This window comes from Mytilus galloprovincialis, chromosome 5 (genome assembly GCF_965363235.1).
Source record: "Mytilus galloprovincialis chromosome 5, xbMytGall1.hap1.1, whole genome shotgun sequence".
Classification (NCBI taxonomy): Eukaryota; Metazoa; Mollusca; class Bivalvia; order Mytilida; family Mytilidae; genus Mytilus; species Mytilus galloprovincialis.
In genome coordinates this window covers 77,388,062-77,405,467 of record NC_134842.1, presented here as the reverse complement: position 1 = coordinate 77,405,467, position 17,406 = coordinate 77,388,062, and the positions used below count along the sequence as shown (strand labels likewise).

The 17,406-nt window shown below is 32.8% G+C and overlaps 1 protein-coding gene across 1 annotated transcript in view; it reads left to right on the top strand.

Moving 5' to 3' along the window:
- The first annotated feature begins 13,223 nt into the window (after positions 1–13,223).
- Positions 13,224–17,406, top strand: part of LOC143076439 (uncharacterized) — a 31,768-nt gene continuing 27,585 nt past the window's right edge. The window contains exon 1 of the mRNA XM_076252216.1: positions 13,224–16,149. Within this exon, the coding sequence (XP_076108331.1) occupies positions 13,593–16,149 (2,557 nt within the window). The 5' untranslated portion in view covers positions 13,224–13,592. The remainder of the gene's footprint in view (positions 16,150–17,406) is intronic.

The window sequence follows — 17,406 nt, the reverse complement described above, 5'->3', positions numbered from 1 at the left end:
CCATATGTCGGTACGTGTTAAGTAGCAACAGTTTTCAACAAGATCCTTGGTTTGTCTCAGAATGCTAGCATAGACTAAGTTGTCAGACTTGGAAACATGGTAATATATCATCAAAATTTCGACAAAAAAGTACCAAAGTTGTGTAATCAACTTCAGTTATCGTTCAAAATCCATGGATCACAATTATAACGACTACATTTTGACCGACTGCAATAATTGATTCTAAAAACACAAAACTGGGTAGAAATTATCATTAATAGGTGTAAAACCACTAATTCATAGCCCAATTTCTTTCCATGTTTAATTTTGTAATTTCAAGCATTAATGGCTTCTTTGTCTTAAGTTCAAATAAAGTGGCAGTTATTTCATGTCAAAACGATACCTTATCCTATCTTGTGCTGCAAAAATCAACATACCTTTAATTGCATATTAGAGCATACTGGTTCCTTGAAGTTTGATAGTACAAAAACAGGAACTTATAATCTGAACAACAGGTCAAATGTGCCCTTCTATCAAAATTTCATATACTTCTTTATAATTTAAATAAATCTCTCAACAAGGGTTCTACCATGTCTACAGTGATCCCAAGTCCTAAAGCTTTCATTTGATACCACAAATAACCAAATATACCCGCAATTGGCAAAGATACAGCTATGCGTAAGAACTATTTTGTTAAAAATATGTACTACTTTCTTGTATGTTCTTTACGACCGGGCCTGGATTAGTGGTATTATGCCTATAACAGCACTAAACTTGTAATATTGACCTCTGCTTGGCTTAATTTCCTTCTATGATCTATTTCTAACATTGAAAAACACATAAAGCTGTTGTCAAAACACTGTATCACTGAATTCAAGCTCTAATTGGACTGGTAGTAACATATGCGTCAAACAAAGAAAACTACATCTGGATACTAATAGTGACAAATATGACCCTTTGTCAATTTTACTTATTTTGATATGTTAATAGCTTCTCAAATAACAGTGTTCTGACCTAAATGTCTTATTTTTATCAGATATTCTTACTTGAATATAAATACAGTGGTCCAAATATAAATTATATTTGATAATTTTGTCCCCCCTTTTTTTCTACATGTTTAAAAAGGAGAGTAATTTGATAAGAAACATACTTTTGTGTATAAACATGGATCAACAAAGAGATGATTTCAGCTTTCCAATTGTGAACTTTCCATTTCTAAGTAGCAACATTCCAGCAGCACCTGCATACGGGTATATATCTCCCAATTGATACGATATTCCCGTGCTTGCATTTCCTATCATGATTTTCTTGATAGAGGGTTACTGCTCACAAAGAAGCTATTAAACCAAGAGTTACAAATGGTGAAGTTGAAATCATCCCTTCGTAAATTTTACGGACGCCATCACGAGTTGGTTGACCGTTATGAAATAACCGTTTCACAAATGATATCGGATATGTTCCTTACGTCGTAACTACAATCCCCTTCCCTTGCATGAATGTGACCTACCGAATTAGACTATTTACCGGATTTGTAATCACATAAACAACTCGACGGGTGCCACATGTGGAGCAGGATCTGCTTACCCTTCCGGAGCACCTGAGATCACCCCTAGTTTTTGGTGGGGTTCGTGTTGTTTATTCTTTAGTTTTCTATGTTGTGTCATGTGTACTATTGTTTTTCTGTTTATCTTTTTCATTTTTAGCCATGGCGTTGTCAGTTTGTTTTAGATTTATGAGTTTGACTGTCCCTTTGGTATCTTTCGTCCCTCTTTTATATATCTCCAAGCTAGACAACTTGCTTAAATGGTTATGAAATGCATTTCCAGTGAGATTTTGGAATTCCTATATAAGTATCTTGAAATAAATAATTCACTAAGAAACCCAATAAAACATGAACACTCACTAGATAATTGAACCAAAAGTAATATTTATCTGTAAACTAGTCATATTATACAAGTTTCATTGCTTTAAGTGTTAGAAAATGCAAAAATTAAAATTTCAGGTAAAATCTCAACTGTGTGCATGCTGAATGTCCAAAAAAGGGAAAACTACCTTAGTGTAACAATTTGAAGGCTGTAATTTGACACTAGCACGTTTGTTACATAAAATAAATAATGTAACATGATATCTGACATCCCTCATTATCCCTCTCTTTCTCTCTCTTGCTCCCTCTCTCTATTTAGCTCACTCGCTCGCTCTAGCTCACTCACTGACTCTAGCCCACTCGCTCACTTACTCCTTCTGTCACTTACTCACTCTGTCGCTCTCTCACTCCCTCTTTCTGTCACTCAACACTGTCTCTCTCGCTCATTTACTCTCTCTCTGTCTCTCTCTCTCTCACTTTCTCTCACTCATTCATTCACTCAATCACTCTCACTCTGTCTAGCTCATTCTCTCACTCTCTTTAGCTCATTCGCTCACTCTCTCTAGCTCATTCGCTCACTCTCTCTAGCTCATTCGCTCATTCGCTCACTCTCTCACTCTCTTCAACTCATTCACTTACTCTCTTCAGCTCATTCACTTACTGTCTCCAGCTCAATCACTCACTCTCTCCAGCTCAATCACTCACTCTCTCCAGCTCATTCACCTCTCTCTCTCCAGCTCATTCACTCACTCTCTCCAGCTCATTCACTCACTCTCTCCAGCTCATTCACTTACTCTCTCGTTCTTACTTACCATTAAATATAACCTTTCCTTAGACATCCTCCTAGGCAATTTAAAACCCAATAGGACTTAGTCCACTTCTATGATGACTGGCAGAAGCAATGCTTATGTTCTACTCCGCTGTGAAAAATCACAGTATTTCCAGGAGAACACCATTGTCTTCCAGTATCAGGGAAAGGGCGGCATCCTCACCTTCAGTTAAACTTCATTAGGTGAGGAGCAAGTTTAAATGTTTTTGACATGAAACTTTAAATCTAAACCAAAATGTTGTATGTGTTGGTATTTTTATAAATGACTTCTTGCAGTTTTATCTTACAGAAGGATGTTAATGATATTTTGCTATCATTTGCATGATAGTTTTTCATCATTCTATGTACTTTTCAAATATAATTGTCGAAACATGTTTTATTTAATAAATTATTGAGAAAATTGCAAACATCCATATAAAAGGACGATAATTGCAATTGATATTTTATTCAGATTGCTACCATATGTCGGTACGTGTTTAGTAGCAACAGTTTTCAACAAGATCCTTGGTTTGTCTCAGAAAGCTAGCACAGACTAAGTTGTCAGACTTGGAAACATGGTAATATATCATCAAAATTTCGACAAAAAAGTACCAAAGTTGTGTAATCAACTTCAGTTATCGTTCAAAATCCATGGATCACAATTATAACGACTACATTTTGACCGACTGCAATAATTGATTCTAAAAACACAAAACTGGGTAGAAATTATCATTAATAGGTGTAAAACCACTAATTCATAGCCCAATTTCTTTCCATGTTAAATTCTGTAATTTCAAGCATTAATGGCTTCTTTGTCTTAAGTTCAAATAAAATGACAGTTATTTCATGTCAAAACGATACCTTATCCTATCTTGTGCTGCAAAAATCAACATACCTTTAATTGCATATTAGAGCATACTGGTTCCTTGAAGTTTGATAGTACAAAAACAGGAACTTATAGTCTGAACAACAGGTCAAATGTGCCCTTCTATCAAAATTTCATATACTTCTTTATAATTTAAATAAATCTCTCAACAAGGGTTCTACAGTGATCCCAAGTCCTAAAGCTTTCATTTGATACCACAAATAACCAAATATACCCGCAATTGGCAAAGATACAGCTATGCGTAAGAACTATTTTGTTAAAAATATGTACTACTTTCTTGTATGTTCTGTACGACCGGGCCTGGATTAGTGGTATTATACCTATAACAGCACTAAACTTGTAATATTGACCTCTGCTTGGCTTAATTTCCTTCTATGATCTATTTCTAACATTGAAAAACACATAAAGCTGTTGTCAAAACACTGTATCACTGAATTCAAGCTCTAATTGGACTGGTAGTAACATATGCGTCAAACAAAGAAAACTACATCTGGATACTAATAGTGACAAATATGGAAACAGAATGACAACAGCAGCAGATATACATACAGAGAACAATGTGAGTAAAAATACAGAAAAAATAGCAAATGTTGGTACAAAACGCTGTTTATCACCAGATCCTAATTCTAAACCAAATAACTGTAAAAAACTAAAATCAATTTGTGGTGACAAAGACGACGAGATATATCGATTATCAGATTCACAACAGTGTACTATTAATAACACAGATAAGAGTGATATTAGTGAACTGAAATCGTTGATTTTAGGATTAACGGGCACCATGAATAGTATTTGTGAAGTAATGACAAAACGGATGGATGACTTTGAAATGAATATCCCTAGGCAAGTCGCTGCTATGATTGATACAAAAATATCTGAAGAGATTAGTAAGGTCAAAGAGCAATTTAAGGTTGATCTGAATGCTGTCACCGAAAAAGTAAACAAGATGGAAACTTCTTACGCTAATGCGGTAAAAACTAATACAGACCGCACTACATATGATGATAGCCTTGTGATTCGTAACTTACCTGAAACCGAAACAGAAAATGTTGTAAATAAAGTTATCAGTGTTTTTAAAGATGGATTACGCTTGAAAGATATACAAGTGGTTTCAGCGGAAAGAAAGAAAACGGCAAATAAAAAGAAACACGGGGTTGTGGTAGTAAAGTTACAGTCAAGTGCAGAAAAACGTAAAGTGATGGAAAAGAAAAGAGAGCTGAAACAGTCGAGAAATTTCCAGGACGTTTTTATCGAAAACGATATACCGAAAGCACAGAGGCTAATGAACAACAACTTGCGCAATATAGTGAAAGCAATCGGTATGAATAAGCTAGAAATGAGAGGAACAAGGGTTTGTCCAACATCATATGATAATCGTGTGTCTAGGGAGAAAATTCCTGTCGTAGCCGGTAAAAGCGATGTCAATCAAGTGAATGGACAATCAAGAACACAACCAACAAATAATAATTCTGGACGTGGTAGAAATGGTGGCGTCAGAGGTCGAAATGGTAAACGAAGAGGGTATTAGGTTAAATGTGGATTTTGGAACTTAAATGGCTGGAATACTGATTGTAAACGGGATGAATTTAACCTTTTAACCTTTATCATCGCACAATGTAATCTGCATATAGTTGGACTGGCGGAAACACACTTAAGAGGAAATGATTCTATTGTAATGCATGGATATCAATGGTTTGGCCATTACCGAAATAATATACATAAACGTGCGAAATGTGGATCGGGTGGAGTTGGTGTTTTAGTCAGGAACGATTTTGCTGACCAGTTTTCAATAGAAATTGTCGAAAGCAGTAAAGATGGAATCATGTGGATTCGATTTACTGAAAAAAACTGTGTCCAAAACTGTTTTTATGTTTGCGTGGTGTATTTGCCACCAGAGAACTCTACTAGAGCTGTAAACGCACAAGAATTTTTTGATAATATTATCGGTGATATTTATACAATTCCGAATGAAAATATGTTTTATCTATGTGGAGATTGGAATAGCCGATGTGGTGATATGCTAGACTATATACCAGGCGTAGATTCCTTACCAGAACGAAATGTAGTTGATTTTAAATGGAATTCGTATGGAAGTATATTTTGCGATTTTCTATCTGATATAAGCTGTTGTATACTTAATGGCCGAAATACGATTCAAAATGACTTTACGTACGTATCTACTCGAGGATCTAGTGTAGTAGATTACTGTATAGTACCTTACGAAAAGTTACAAAATTTTGAAAAGTTTAGTGTAAGTCGTGCAAGTTCCTTAGTCGACACTGTAAATGGCATTGGAAAATATGACTTAAAAGGAATTGTTCCAGATCATTCTATGTTATCATGGGAGATGTCACTAGACTTTTTAGTGACTGAAATAACACGTGAAAATACCAAGCAATCTGTTAAGAAGAGGTACGACACACAAAACATACCTCAGGACTTTCTTGTAAATTCGGAAGCTATTTGTGACTTAAACAAACTTATTTTAGACCTTGAAAACTCAAATAAGTCACAAGTCGATTTAGACCAGATGTATTGTGAATTTGTTAAAGTGGTAAAATCAGAGATGTCAAGTAAACTTTCATGTAAAACATATATAACGGATGGATTTAATAACAAACGCCATAGATGCAAAAAACCATGGTGGAATGAAGAACTAACCGTTTTATGGAATTGTGTTTGTAGTGCAGAAAAAATATGGATTAAAGCAACCTGTAATAAAAGTACGTTACGTCATAATTATGTCCAAAAGAGGAAACATTTCGATAAAGCGTGTCAACGTTCCAAACGCCAATACTGGTATAGTATGCAAGATGAATTAAAGAATTTAGAAGATAACCCAAAAGAATTTTGGAGGAAAATCGGGAAAATTGGAGTAGGAAACAACAGGCAAAGTATTCCAATGGAAGTGAAAATGGAAGATAATTCAATATGTACCGATCCGAAAATTGTTTTAGATAAATGGAAATGTGATTTTTCAAATATGTTGAATTCTGGAAATTTATATGAAACTACCGAAAAAGATGTTAACAGTTGCATAATAACCGATGATATTCATGACAGTGAAATAACCAATGAAGAAGTTGTCAATATTTTAAAATTGTCAAAAGCGGGAAAATCTCCTGGTTGTGATGAAATTCCGATGGAGATGTATAAAAATCAGACAGCTATAAACGCCCTTACTCAAGTGTTCAACATTTGTTATAATACAGGAATGATACCGGAGCTATGGAGTAGATGAATAATCACCCCCATACCGAAGAGTTCGACTTCCGACCCTCGGGACCCGATGTCTTACAGAGGAATAACATTGGCGCCAACTGCATATAAACTGTATTGCGGAGTACTGAATTCAAGATTTACTGTAAAGCTTGATGATCTAAATTTTATACATGATGAACAAAATGGTTTTAGATCTAATCGTAATACTATTGATCATTTGTCAACAATTACAACTATTATTGAAACAAGAAAAATGTGTAAAATGTCAACTTTTGCAGCTTTTATTGATTTCAAAAAAGCATATGATACTGTAAACAGATTTTTATTATTTTGTAAACTTGAGTCAATAGGAATTAGTAGTAAAATGTTGAATGCTTTAAAATCTTTATATCATAAAGTACAGTCATGTGTTAAAGTTAATGGGAATTTAACCCAATGGTTTGATGTTCAATGTGGTTTAAAACAAGGGTGTGTGTTATCGCCCATTTTATTCAATATTTTTATTAATAATTTAGTAAATGAGGTTAAACGTTTAAATGTTGGTATTCCGATAGAGGAAGAGAAAATATGTATTTTGCTCTATGCTGATGATATTGTTTTACTTGCTGAAAATGAATCAGACTTACAGATGCTCTTAAATGTTTTACATATGTGGTGTCATACAAATGATATTAGTGTTAATTTGAGTAAATCTAAGATTATTCATTTTAGACCACCTTCTTTTCCAAGGTCTATTTATACATTTATGCTGGGTAATGATAATATTGAAACTGTAATACAATATACTTACCTTGGTTTACATCTTACAGAATTTTTAAATTATGATTTAATGGCAAAAGCTATTGCCAAGTCGGCAAGTAGAGCTCTTGGGTTATTGATCGCAAAATGTAAATCAAATGGTGGTTTTTGTTACTCTACTTATACAAAGCTTTTTGACACACTTGTATGGTCAGTCATCGATTATGGTGCTTCAATATGGGGAACAAGAGAATTCTCTTGCATAAATGCTGTTAAAAACAGAGCGATGAGATTTTTTATGGGTGTAGGAAAGTATACACCAAACTTATCTCTCTATGGTGATATGGGCTGGATTCCATGCAATGTAAAGCAATGGACAGCTGTTTTTAGATTATGGTCCAGATTTTGTAAAATGGACAATGATAGATTGAACAAAAGAGTATTTATATGGTCATATAAGTATGGAAATAAGCCAATTAAAAACTGGTGCTTCAGAGTGATGACTAAGTTTAAAGAGTATAATCTTGAACCATATTGTAACTGTGATATTTTGTTAACTAAAAATGTAATTAAGGATATAGAATGCTTAGCTATTGATTTATATAAAACTGAATGGCATAATAAGTTGGTTTCGAATGAATATGCCAAACTTCGTACTTATAAATTATTTAAAACAGAAGTTAAGGTAGAAAATTACATTTGCAAAACTATTGCAGGGAAATATAGAAGTGCTTTTGCAAAATTTCGTTGTGGTGTTGCGCCCCTAAAAATTGAAACGGGCCGGTATCAGAACTTACCTATTAATGAACGAATATGTTTTAGTTGTAATGAAACCATAGAAGATGAGAAACATGTAATTTTGAAATGTCCACTATATGCAGATTTTCGTGCTGTATTGTTTAGTCATGCTAATTCTTTTTGTCATGATTTTAATAGTGTGTCAGATGATGATAAATTTGTATTTTTATTTAGTGATGAACATGTTTATTTTTACACTGCCAAAATCTGCTATGATATTTTACTGAAAAGAAAATGTTTATTATATTCTTAACATTTGTTTACTTTTAAACTGTTTTATGTTAATCTTAACATTTGTATACTTTTAATTTGTTTATGTTTTATGTATGTATATATATATATATGTAAATGGTTTCGATTTAACATCTAATAGAACTTTTTAATGTATCAATTAGTGTGTTTTAGTTATATTCTTAGACATTTATATAATTTTAATTCAGTAACTGTATCAGTTTATTTTCACAAACTGATCCACGCTTAATTAGATTGAATGTTGATTGTTGCTATTTTTAGACATTATATATATATGTAAATGTATATACCTTTTTTTTTATAGTCTCTCATAACTCTTTTTAGAGTGGCTCTTGTTTTATATTGTAATATGTAAACTGTAATATTATGTAAATGTTTTAGAAGAGGTGAGACTCAAATAAAATATTGTCTTGTCTTGTCTTGTCTTGTCTATGACCCTTTGTCAATTTTACTTATTTTGATATGTTAATAGCTTCTCAAATAACAGTGTTCTGACCTAAATGTCTTATTTTTATCAGATATTCTTACTTGAATATAAATACAGTGGTCCAAATATAAATTATAATTGATGATTTTGTCCCCCCTTTTTTTCTACATGTTTAAAAAGGAGAGTAATTTGATAAGAAACATACTTTTGTGTATAAACATGGATCATCAAGAGTAATTTATATATCTCCAAGATGACAACTTGCTTAAATGGTTATGAAATGCATTTCGAGTGAGATTTTGGAATTCCTATATAAGTATACACCAATTGTCCTTGAAATAAATAATTCACTAAGAAACTCAATAAAACATGAACACTCACTGGATAATTGAACCAAAAGTAATATGTATCTGTAAACTAGTCATATTATACAAGTTTCATTGCTTTAAGTGTTAGAAAATGCAAAAATTAAAATTTCAGGTAAAATCTTAACTGTGTGCATGCTGAATGTCCAAAATAGGGAAAACTACCTTAGTGTAACAATTTGAAGGCTGTAATTTGACACTAGCACGTTTGTTACATAAAATAAATAATGTACCATGATATCTGACATCCCTCATTATCCCTCTCTTTCTCTCTCTTGCTCCCTCTATCTCTGTTTAGCTCAGTCACCGACTCTAGCCCACTCATTCACTGTATATCTCACTCGCTCACTTACTCCTTCTGTCACTTACTTTTATAGTTTTGTCAAAGGGGCAAAGTAAACATTTTGTCCAATTTTATAAAAATTAAACCAGCTAAATTAATATTAGTCAAGGTGTTTGGTGCCACCTTAATCAACCATGTTTTCTGTTTTAACACTTGTCCAGCCAAAACCAATAAAAATTCAATTAAAAAAAATACTGTTTATTCAAATGATCAGTTAAATAACACGAGGGTCGTATCTTTACGGGCTTTATAAACATCATAGCAGTATCAATTAGGATGTTATATCTCGTTTTTGATATGAATGCTCCTAATTAAATATGTGTATCTATCAAACAATTTGGTAAAGGTTTTAATTAATTTGCTGTTCATTTTTGCTTTTTAAGCTAACAATTCGTCTATTATACTTTTCAAGATAACATATATAAGAACACAAAAAATGGAATAAAATGTCATTTAAAGGCATATGCATTGAACCCTAAACAGAGTTCACCGACAATTTTAGCAATATAGAATAATTAGTGGACATTTTGGCTTCTTTTTAAGTTTTCCTCTTTCTATTGTGGTTTCAAGATAAAAAACAATTACACAAGCAAATTGAAGATCTTGTCTTGTAGATCATTTGTTTGATATAAAGGATTAAACACATTTTTTTTCTAGAGGATATTGATGTGTAAAACGGGGCGATTAACTCACAAACTGAATAAAAGTTCGAAGAAATCTCGCATCATATTTGAATAGGGAGATAGACGATTGTACTTTGATTTCAAATATATATTATCAAAAGTGGACATATTACACTATAAAATTCACACTGATCTGGTAAAAATGGTCTAAGTCCCATAACTCTAGATGTCAGACTGACAAAAGACAAAAAAAAATAAAGAATAGTGTAAATAAGATGGATACAACTAATGTGACTGGATTGAAAAAAATGAATAGTATGATACAGTATTTCAATTTCTATTGGCTTATAATTTTTTTAACTATACATATGAGGGTCGGTAAGGAGGAGGGGTCCTTCGTCTATTTCATTTATTATGTCTGTTTAGTTCACGCATCATTGTAAATATAACGGAATATGATGAGACTGTCAACAAAGTGAGAGGTTTAGCTCTATAAAACCAGGTTTAATCCACCATTTTCTACATTTGAAAATGCCTTTACCATGTCTGAAATATGACAGTTCTTGTCCATTCGTTTTTGATGTGTTTTGTCATTTGATTTTGCCATGTGATTATGGACTTTCCGATTATAAATTCCTCTGAGTTCAGTATTTTTGTGATTTTACGTTTTTCATGTATGTATTCTCAGTCTCTTAGGCGATTTTCTCTATTCTTTATAAATTTGGTCCGATTTTCTCTGTTCTTCGAATTTAAGCACCCTATTTTTCACTTTTCTTTATAGATTTTGCCTGTTTTCTCTTTTTTTTTAGCATTTATTTTGCACATTTTGTCTATCATTCTCTATTCTGTAATTGTTTTGTGCTTGACGGTCCAGCGTCAGATACATTATGCTTATTTAGGACCAGAACAAATTCAACAATTATAACCTAATTAGTATTTATAAAAGAGAAGTTGTGGTATGATTGCCAATTAGACAACGCTCCACAAGAGACCAAATGACACAGAAATTAACAACTAACGGTCACCTTACGGCCTTTAACAATGAGGTAAGCCCATATCGGATAGTCAGCTAAAAAAGCCCAGAAATTACAAATTTTAAGGTAGGTTCTGTAAAAGGGGATCGACTGGGATACAGTGCAAACTATTTTGTCGGAAAAAAAAACATGAATATTGTGTAGGTGGAATTTTCCCCTTGAAAAATGTCACATAGAAACCCATAAAATATTGTCCCCCACCTATGACCCAGCATAAATTATCATTTTGCCTGATCTTACCACGATTTTTGTACATTTCAATACATTAGCTTGCCATCTACAAGTAATGAACGATGTATTTTCTATTTTCAGAAGATGAAATTTATGATTTTAAATAAGAGAAAGGTATTTTTAAACGCTCTCTAAAAGTAGTGTTTAGTATGGATATATTAAAGGCTAAGCAACAAAAAGTATGTTTGTTAAAGGTTTCTTTGTTTTCAAAGAATAATAGGGTACGATTTATGTCTTGATATAAAGGAGAAAGTGTTCAATGTTGAACGAAAGGCAGTCTGCAAATAAATGGAAAAAAAAACAACATAAGGACAGATTTTAAAATGGATATTCAAAAGGTGAGAACGTGGTGCAGATCCGATACTTCAAATCAGGATAGAAACTAAATACTAAGGCAAAAAAAAATATATGTGAATTTCCTATTACATCTTTGAAAAAAAAAGGATTTTTTTTTTTCACTTTACAATTTCTTTTTACAATAAGTATATGGGATGGACATTCTCACTTTAACAGACTGGGTGCTTATTGAAAAATGACACACAAAAAACAACCTGTAGTGAAGGCTATTTTTGAGCTTAAAAAATAGGGAGGATAAGGAATAGGAATCACACACTTTTTGTTTTGGCCTAATTTGGAATATTTAGAAAGGTTAAAATCAGTATCCTTCTTTTATGCTTGGACAACCAAAACTAACAAATTTCTTATAGCATGCACAGTCATATAAGTGAGATGTTTAGCTATAAAACCAGGTTTAATCCTTCATTTTCGACAATAGGAATGTCTGTCCAAAGACAGGAGTATGACAGTTGTTTCCAATTCGTTTCATGTATTAGAGTTTTAGATTTTGCCATTTGACAAGGGACATTTCGTTTAAAATATTCCATTGAGTTTGGTATTTTTGATATTTTACCTTTTCAGCAGGTACATAAACCAGGAAAGTGATGAATACGTCTTAAAAAATCCCGCACGAAATTAGTATTTGGACAATACTGCGTGAAATCGGAAGCAAATGGCAAGAAACAATCAAACCAAAGTTATAACTTACTATGCAGTTTGGTTTTGCTCATTGTTGAAGGGCGTAAGGTGACCTATAATTGTTAACATCTGTGTCATTTTGGTCTCTTGTGGAAAGTTATCTCATTGTCAATCATACGACATCTTCTTATTTTATATCTACTATAATGTAAATATTTTATCATACACTGTATTGAAACAAATATTTGTCGGTAACTGAAGGACAAGTTACATCTATTTTTGACAACAGAGGTCATTATTGATGAACCATTCATGCTTTATCTGCAAAACAGTTCAGAAGAACTTAAAAATAGCACAAGGATACACTAGGGATATCACCTTCGTATATCAAGTCTGCTTTTTATGTGATGGTTCTTTAGGCGTTTGTTTTTTCTGCAAAATAGTTAAAAGATAAAATGTAATATTCTCCAGCGGTTCATATTCATTGTTCTCTCGTCATTATCTCTCTATGACGCGGATATATAGTCTACGTTAAACGGATCGCACGTGCTGCAGTGGTAATTATTCCTGCTGCAATACGATAGGCAGACGAGCACGCGCAAATCAATATGTATGTAACTAATAAATAAATACATAATTAGAAAGTTGTTAATTTGATAGAGTAGTGAAGAAAAGTGAACAGATTTTACAATGAATGATATTTTTTTCTAATGTATCATATTTTGAAATATGGAAATATGGAAATATATATTCTCTAATCATTTAGATGGCTTTTCCAGTGAAGCAATTTATTTTTGGCGACTTCTTGTGCAAATTACTGATCGCAAGTGTCTATATGCACTTTTTTACCAAGCACTGACGGAATTTCATGAAGAAAAAATCTATTAAGTTATTATCCTGAAATTCTGAGAGAGAAAAAAGTTGTTGTAAAATGTTGGAATTTTTTATTTATTGCAATAACAGCTAGGATTATATTATTGGATATATGTAAGCACAAATTATAAGGTAAATAGAAATTGTTTTAGAGTTAATCAAAAGGAAATAAAAATGACAGAATCGAGTGAAGAAGAAAGCATGCTGTCAAAAACTGAGAGATCGCCACGAAAAAGAAAAAAGAGAAAAAATCGGAAAAAGTCTGTCGAAAATAATTTACAAAACACAGCTAATTCCAAGGAGCCAATACCCACTTCAACATTGTCTGATAACGATTGCAAGACAAAATCTGACAAAAGATCTGACAAAAGACAAAGCGGCAGACGATCTTTGAAACATTTATTTAAAAAACAGTCGGATTCCAATTTTCACAAACTTTCAAACGATGATGTACGTGTCAGTACAGAAGACATCTTTTATGAAACCGGAAAATTGGATTTATCAGAAAAAATGCCACATCATACACAATTTGATCCTATATTGCAACCGCGGACTCGACTTGGGTGCATGACTTTAAAAGATGCAATGAAAGAGAAACATTCCAGAAGAGAGCAATCTCCATCCAAACTACGCCTTTTAAGCAGTGGTTCAAGTGAAACGTCCTTGCCTGATATTATTGTTCATGATTCAGACCAGCCAGCAGATTACCACAGAAAGAAATCAAGGTCAAAAAGTGCTGAAATTCCAAAACGAACTCATTTACCCCGCCATGTTTCACAATCAACTGAAACCGCTAATGATTCTGCGATACCTTGTCGCGGAGAACAATTGAGTAATACATTAGATGAAAAAACAAAACATTTACCAAGGCAGCAAGAACGGGGAAGAAAATTGGACAAAACCTATCAACACCGGCGTTCCCATTCAAAAGAATTCATCGATTCTGAAAACCAAAGAGAATCTTTTTCTGCATTTATTAACCTACGACAATCATCGCCGTCATCTAGGTCGTCTAGTTTACAAAGACTACAAAGTCCATCAACCACAAAGGATAGTTGTCATCAAAATAAGTTACAAAGTACATTAAATACGAGCGAGGATGTAACCGATCAAAAGGATTATAACTATAGTAAAAATGACAATATATCAACAATGACAAAATCTAATCTACCGAATACAAAACAAACTGCATTGGGTTTAAATAAAACAGTGTCACAGATGGCGAAACGAGGTTCAATCAATAAAACTGATAATTCAACAACAGAAAACACATTTGAAAACATTAAAGAGGAAAAACGTTTCGACAGACGAAGTTACAAATCACCGCGGCGATTTTCTGGTCGGAGTGCTTCTAGAGAACGAAAAAAATCAGGAAAAGCCTCTGAAAACACGGAAAAAATTGAAAATTTTAAAAACGAAAAAATATCTGTGCAAAATAAAAATGAGAAGGATTTCAACTCTGAAGCTACAACTAAGGATATACAAACGGAAACTGATATACCTGTCAATACGGTTATGTCTAGGAGTATACAAACGTCTTTGAATTTACTCGACATTCAAAGTTACGGTAAGAACACCGGAAGTAAATCTGAGAACGATCTAGCTGCTCCAGTCGTGCCAGTGATAATTGAGCCTATTCAAATCGAAATAAAAAATGATTCTGATACTGAATCAATTGTACAAAGTGAAAAGTGTTTAGATGAAAAATCCTCACATAATTCATCAGAAAGCGAAGAATTCAAAACACCAAAGCAATCACCATTACCAGACAGAAAGAATGTAGATGAAACGCCATCTTCATCCACCAAAGCACATGGTAAAAACGAGAAGAAAAAATCACATGAACCGGAAAAGAAATCAAAACTTTCTTTTTTAGCAATTGTAGCATTGAAAAGAAAAATTGCTAATCACAGAAAAAAGAAAAAAGACAAAATGTCTGGTGATGAAGCGGAGAAAAAACAAAATGTAAAAGAGTCCGTTGCAGTTACGTCGCAAGATATTATGCCAGAAGTTTCAGACAAACCAAACGAATCTGACCTTGAAAGAGAAAAATATCTTTCTTCGTTTTACTTTGAAAATGAAACTATTTTCAATGTAGGTTCTCTTTCCTACTTACCAGAAACTGATATCTTAGATGTAGACGAAATCAAAAGGGAAATTCCCAATTCCGACAAAAAATTGTCTTTTGATATCATAGAACCAGATGTGACCTCTGACAAACCCATGCCAGATTCGTATGTTCACAAGCATGGGCACCTTGCAAAGCGAAGACAAAGTGAAGTTTTTCGTGAAAAACGTAAAAAAGCATTACACTATTGTAAAGTATTTGTGGCTTTTCTCTTTTCTCACATAGGTCTATGTTCATTAATGGTGGCATATGCTATTTTAGGTGGAACTATATTCAAATTATTAGAAGGTCCATTCGAAATGCAAACAAAAATTAAAGTGATGAACGAAAGGGATCAGACTAAAATCCAAATTTTACTGCTAGCTTCTAAATTGATTGTTAATAATAAAACTAGCAACAATGAAACTGCAGTTCTAATGGATAAATTATACAATGACACTGCAGATGAAATAGATAAATTATTAACAAAATTCCAAACGGAAGTATACATAGCTACGAAAGTAAATGGATTTAGTAATGCAGGGGAAGATAACCTAGAAACGGAGGAGCAATGGTCCTTTGCTAGTTCACTTTTGTTTGCTATCACCGTCATGACGACCATTGGTAAGTTTATTTCTTATAATTTTATATATGTCTCGAAGTTTTTTTATCAGTATTGATTTTTAGAGACAGTAATGCAGTATTACAGAGTCTGGATGAGGGATACTTACTTTCTGTATCTTTTAAATGTTATCTTAAAAGAGCACAGATTTTGTAAATTCTCATGAAAATAATTTTTCTGTTATTTGTTTTATTTGTGATTAGCTAAATTTTTCTTTATTCTGTTATTCTTTCGTTTCTGTAATCAGTATTGTATTTATTACCCAATTATTTTATTTTTCACAGTTATTCTTTATACTTGCACATCCATCATTCTCCATTCTTTAAATTTTTGCTAATATTCTCTTCATATTATTGGTCCACAAACCCCATCCAGACCCTCATACATGCACCAACGTAATCAGTGGGGATATATGGGTGCACATACATGCACTAAGATAGCATATATATGCGTCGTTGTACAAAATTTCATGATTGAACTGTCGGGTGTATTTTTTTCCTTGTATTGTATCTTCATCTTAGCTAGCCAAGGGTTACGATCCCATCCCCTCCTGGAGAGAAGGTGAGTGTATCATAAGCCTTGGCCAGCGAAAATGACTTATCTCCTTTTTCTTAAATCCAGAAAAGAATATCGGATGCATGCATCAAATCATAAAGTGTTATTTTTTTATTATTACAAAAAATACTAAATTGAGCAATTTTATTTTGGATTCGTGATTTTTTTATGGATTTACTTTAGAATTCGTCGAACTGCGCCCACATAAATATACAATATGTGTACATTGTAGGGAAATATAAAATTCAGTTGTATGGGCTTTGCTTACAAGACGAGAAGCGAGCCTGACATAGCTTTTTTTTCTATTTGGTAGCGAGTACTATTATAAATTATATATTTTAAAAAATCTACAGAATTTTATATTGGTTTTATAAAGGTTCAGTCAGGTGCTAAAATCCACAAATGGTGTCTTTGTTAAAAGAAATAGACACGAAAAGGGGCCTCATGCAAATGAACTGACACTCAAAAGAAATCTCCACTTTACTATTTATCGATACTTTTGTACAAAAACCAATATTTAAAAGGCAACGATTATTTGTATTCCTGTTATTTATACAATAGTCGTCTTCCTGCATGATATTGAAAAAAAATGTCCGTAGTAAATTAAACATTCGTGAATACATGTATGTTTATAAACGAAACGAATGAATGTAAAAAGTTAGAACAAGAAATACGCATTTTTAAAACTTTTTAAGGCCATTTTT